Genomic DNA, 4,939 nt, shown 5'->3' on the forward strand with positions numbered 1-4,939 from the left:
AAGCTAGCAAAACTGCAGCAACACAACCACTATTTTTATCCTGCCTCTTGCTTTTTATTTGGATTTGAGCTTGGGAGGTTAATTTCTTCAGCTGCTGCACAATTTAACCAGTCAGGAAGTTTTATGTAGGAAAATTTAAAATGGCTTTACATGTTAATGTGATATTCCTTAAGGAAAAAAAAAACAAACAAACCGACCAACTTGGAAGTTGTGGTTTCCTCCTCCACAACTGTATTCTTCCAAATGCTTTGATAAATAAATAGAGCCTCCACTTTCTGGCACTGTTAAGCACAACATATATTCAATTGTATTAAATATCCCATAGCAAAAAGCTTATTTGATATATAGTTAGTGAACTTAAAATTAGGTAAACTAAACTAGAGCACAGACTAGTGGTTTTGAAGTATCAATAGGAGATTATTTGCCACCTGACAGACCTCAAGGAGAAACTCCACACATAGCTCACAACCTGTCGTTGTAACAAAAGAACTCAAGAGCCATTTTCATTAATTAATATATTTTCTGCATTATAGTTAACATATGTACTTTCTTCGTGTCATCCTTATTTCGTTAAGTATTGATATTTTGTTATATTCAGACATGAGTACATTTTCAAAGTCTTTTGCAATAAATATCATAAAATAATAGAGATTCACATAATAAATATTCTTTACAATAAAAAAAGTTTTAACAGACTTTTGTCTTAAAAATAGTTGGGATTCAACTTTGTGTTTTATACATAAAATATACAAAAAAGGACCACAATTTGTGGCTAAGGCAATAAAACAGGGACAGAATAAAATTATAAAGTACAGAGCAGAGCTAAACTCACTAAACCAAAGGATCACAAGAAACTTGAAGGATTCAAGAACATTTAGGTGACTCAATGACACCTGAAGGCTGTTTGGATATATGAACACCACCAACTTTAATATCAACTGATACTGACAGACTATAAGAACAGGATTAGGAGAGTGGAGCGAGCAATATCCTTCAAAGACTGGACAGCAAAAGAAACAAATGAGTATGTTGCAGCCACAATGTCTCCAATGTGAAGATCTACGCAGTGTAGCAAAAACTGAAGTTACATAGAAAATGTAAAAAAAAAAAAAAAAAAAGGCAGGAGGCAGGGTAATTCTCAGGTGTGAGAATGTTCCGAAAGTTAAGACAAAAAGAGAGGGTGGGGAAAAAAAAAAAGATGCAAAAAGAAGCAGGCTGCTTATAGAAGAGTCAGACCTTTCATTTGGTGAAGCCTTTATTTTACATCCCTCTCCAGAAAGAACACACACAAAAAACTATTTCACAATCCAGCTCACTCAGGAAAGATATTCTTCCTTGGCTACCGGAAGGTTAAGGAAAAAAAACCCATAAACTGCTGAGAAGGAAAAACATCTTTGGGAAGAGATATTCACAGAGCAAGAAGCTTCAAGAGCCCAGTGAGCCCTCACTGTCTCTCTCAGGAGTGGTTCAGTTACAAGCTCAAAGACCCTGCCCAAGTGAGCGACAGGTGCAGATACCAGGTCCACACTTACCAAAGAGCAGCAACGACTACATGGAACGCTCCACACTCAGCCAAGTCAATAGGAAGAGGAGAGCAAAGATGCAAAGGGAAGAACTTGTGTATCTGAAGCTGGGGAGACAGAAGGGAAAGGAAAAGAACAGTCCTCCCAAAACGGGAGAGGAAGGGGAAGAAGGAAAGGGGAAAAAAAAAAAAAAATCAGCTACAACCTGAAAAACCGAAGTTGGAGGAAGTAAACCTCCCTCCCAAAATCATGAAGGCTTGCCCTGACCCCGGGAGGGGCAGCTCTCCAGTTTACAATAGACTGTGTTGGAGTTCTTGCACCGGCAACCCGGACGATTGACGCGGTCATAGCACCCTCGGCAGAGTTTTAGGCATCCTTTGGCCGGAGGGTAGCAGAGCAAGCAAGGCAGGAACAAGGACATGGCTCCCATGCACAGGTACCTAGAACAGCAGTGTGACTGGGAGCAGGAGCAGGGATTATCCGCGTAAGAGTCCCCTTCATCGTCGTTGGAACAGTGGTAGAAGACCCCTTTGACCAGGCACATGCAGGTGCCGTACTCCACCATGCTCTCGGCCGAGCACAGGCACTGCCGGTTGCAGGCCAGGCAGGACGGCAGCGCCCTCGGCGCCGTGCACTCCCCGCACTTGCACTTCCCACACTGTTCGCAGATGAACTTGTGCTGCGTCAAGTCCTCTTTCAAAGGACCCTTCAGATCATCCACGATCAGGGACGACTGCTTGGGCTGCGCCCGGATTGTCCGGTCGGACCTGTGGCCGGAGCCCGGCCGGGACGGGGGTGACCGCCCCAGCAGCCCTTGCTCCGAGGAGGCGCTGCTGTTGCTCCCAGAGCTGGCCGCGCTCCCCGTGCTGGTCGACCGGCTCAGGACGGGAGCCCTCGTGTTATGCTGATGTGCCACGTGCCCCACATGGCTGGACCTATGTTCGTAATTATTATTCACATTAATTGGTATAATCTCGTGAGTCCTTTCGTGCTTCTCCTGCCTCGGTGCTGTCCGCGGAGCAGACTTTTTCACCACAGAAGGACCTTCGGTGTATTCGTTGCTGCCCCTGATGGCCTTGATCTGGTCCAGTGACAAGATCGTCGTGGGCTGGCTCTCCCTTTCATAGTCCAAGCGCTGCCGGCTGTCCAAGGAGGGCTGCTGAATCACCACCACGGAACCGCCGCTGCCATGCTGACCCTGGGGCTCCATCTGGAGTGATCTCTACTGCTGGCATTCAGCGGGAACCTGGCATGCATCTGCAACCCTAAAGTAAGAACAAGACAGAAGGTGTAAATAAACACTGCGTGTGTACATGTACACACACATACACAAGATCAAGGGCAGAAGAGGGATAAAGCACCGGAGACTTTCTGAAAACAGAAATGATCTGACAAAGCCCAAATTGCCCGAGCCACCTGGTACTGATCTCTTTCAGCAGGGGATTACAGCAACGCTGAGGATCTGGCCAAAGTCCAGTAGTGGGGAGAGTATGGATATGGCATCATAGATGAGGAATGCAAAGGAGACCCCATGCCATCTAAAAAAAAACCAGTATTAGCTGGTATGCTTGCTTGGCAAGCCATGGGAAGTGCTTCTCCCTTGCTACTGAACTCAACATCTGCCTAACTAGCAATAGCAATTCCGAATGCCCCCAAAACTGAGTTGGAAACAGGCAAGAACACCATCATGTTCATGTTCCACATGGCAGAGTAAGGAACATGACCAGTTCTCTTCTCTCTGAATCTGCAGCATCAGAAAGCTCAACAAATTTGCTTCCTAGTGCATTTGGAAAGTCTCCTTCTTAAAGTGACGTATGTGCATTACAGAGTCCTGAACTAAGTGCTGTCAAGTGGCCAAGACATTTTCTATGAGAAAGTAACTCAGCCTACAGATCTAACAGGCTCCTTATAAAATTAAAGCAAGGGTGCAAACAACCTGTTTTCAAGTATTTCCTGACCACAGGCCAAGGTGTGAAAGAAAAATGGGGTAGAAAAGGCTAAGATGAACTAAGTGTCGGACAAAAAGTACCTGAGGATTCATAAGAATGTTAAGAGCAGATTAAAAAACCCCAACAACAACCTCAAAATACAAACAAAGAACAAATCCATTTTCATCAGACAGATTAAAAGCTTCTCAAATAAACAGAACATCTTCCAGTCTTTTAAATAGTGGAAGAATAGTAGAACTGTCAAATATGTTGTCAGCTGACAACACGAAGATTGCAACGCTCACTCAGAAAACTGCAGTGACAGTTCTGGACCTATACAGAAATTTAGCTGAGTATTTAAATGCCACACTTATACAGGGGACCAGGGAAAAAACCCTGATTTTCTTTACTGTCAGCCAGAGGAAAAGTCCCTTTTTTACCTTTTTACTCCCCTCCAAGATGTCATACCTGTTTACCTGAAAAGCAGGGAAAGCTAAGTGGTATCAAGCATTTCCAAAACTCATCCAATAATCCTAAGAAACTGTCTTATCTACCCAGAACACAACTAGCACAGAGCTGTTCCCCACTCCACAGAGAAAAGGGCACTGTGTCGTGGAAGAACAGGGACGACAAGAACAGGAAAGCTTCTTCTAACACAGTCAGCATGAACAGTGACCGACAGCTCCTGCCAGGACACAAAGTCTTTGTGCTCACCCAGCAGTCAAAGACTTCATTTCACATCTAGCGTCACCTGTGTGGGCTTTAGGGCCACCAGATTAAAAAGAAAACCAAACACACTCACTTCTAATTCATAAAATACAATCTCAGAATGGTTTGGGTTGGAAGGGACCTTAAAGACCATCCAACCAGTTCCAACCTCCCTGGCCAAGGGCAGGGACACCTTCCACTAGAGCAGGTTGCCCAGAGCCCCATCCAACCTGGCCTTGGACACTTCCAGGGATGGGGCAGCCACAGCTTCTCTGTGCAACCTGTGCCAGGGCCTCACCACCCTCACAGCAAAGAATTTCCTCCTACCCCACACAACCAGCCGCCTTCTTCACGAGCACTGAATACAAATCCACGACAGACCCAGGGTGAATGAATGCGAAAAGGGAAAGATTTACAGCTGTACCAGCCAGGAGCTGGGCTCCCCAGGGGATGAAAAACAATATCCCAAGAAAATGCGAAAGACATCCAGTGCCATCTTTGGGGGGAAAGCGCAACATCAACGCGGCGCAGACTGACAAGCCCAGCTGCAGACCGAGGCGAGAGTCGAACCAGCCACCTCCACCCCCGCGCAGATCGGTCGTAAACTGCTTCCCCCCCGACAATAAAATAAAAATAAGCAAGATAAAATAATAAAACAACGTACGGTGCAGGCGGCGAGAGCCCTTACGGTTCTGCACGCGGAGCTGCGCTCTCTCCCCGCACACCTCGGGGGGTGGGATCCCCCTTCCCTCCTCCATCCCCCCAGATCCCAGAGCCCAG

General features: G+C 45.9%; 1 protein-coding gene across 2 annotated transcripts in view; it reads right to left on the reverse strand.

Moving 5' to 3' along the window:
• Positions 1-498: 498 nt before the first annotated feature.
• SPRY1 (sprouty RTK signaling antagonist 1) overlaps positions 499-4,939 on the reverse strand; it is a 16,675-nt gene continuing 12,234 nt past the window's right edge. Inside the window, exons 1-2 of one of the 2 annotated variants that reach the window (XM_018083887.2) lie at positions 2,940-4,346; positions 499-2,788 (exon numbers count right to left, since the gene is read on the reverse strand). In XM_018083887.2, coding sequence (XP_017939376.1) covers positions 1,771-2,733 — 963 coding nt within the window. In that variant the 5' untranslated portion in view covers positions 2,734-2,788; positions 2,940-4,346 and the 3' untranslated portion in view covers positions 499-1,770. Of the gene's footprint in view, positions 2,789-2,939; positions 4,347-4,939 lie in introns of those variants that run through there. The other variant, XM_018083886.2, reaches the window with a different exon arrangement.

This window comes from Manacus vitellinus, unplaced genomic scaffold, assembly GCF_001715985.3.
Source record: "Manacus vitellinus isolate BGI_N305 unplaced genomic scaffold, ASM171598v3 scaffold_69_pilon, whole genome shotgun sequence".
NCBI lineage: Eukaryota > Metazoa > Chordata > Aves > Passeriformes > Pipridae > Manacus > Manacus vitellinus.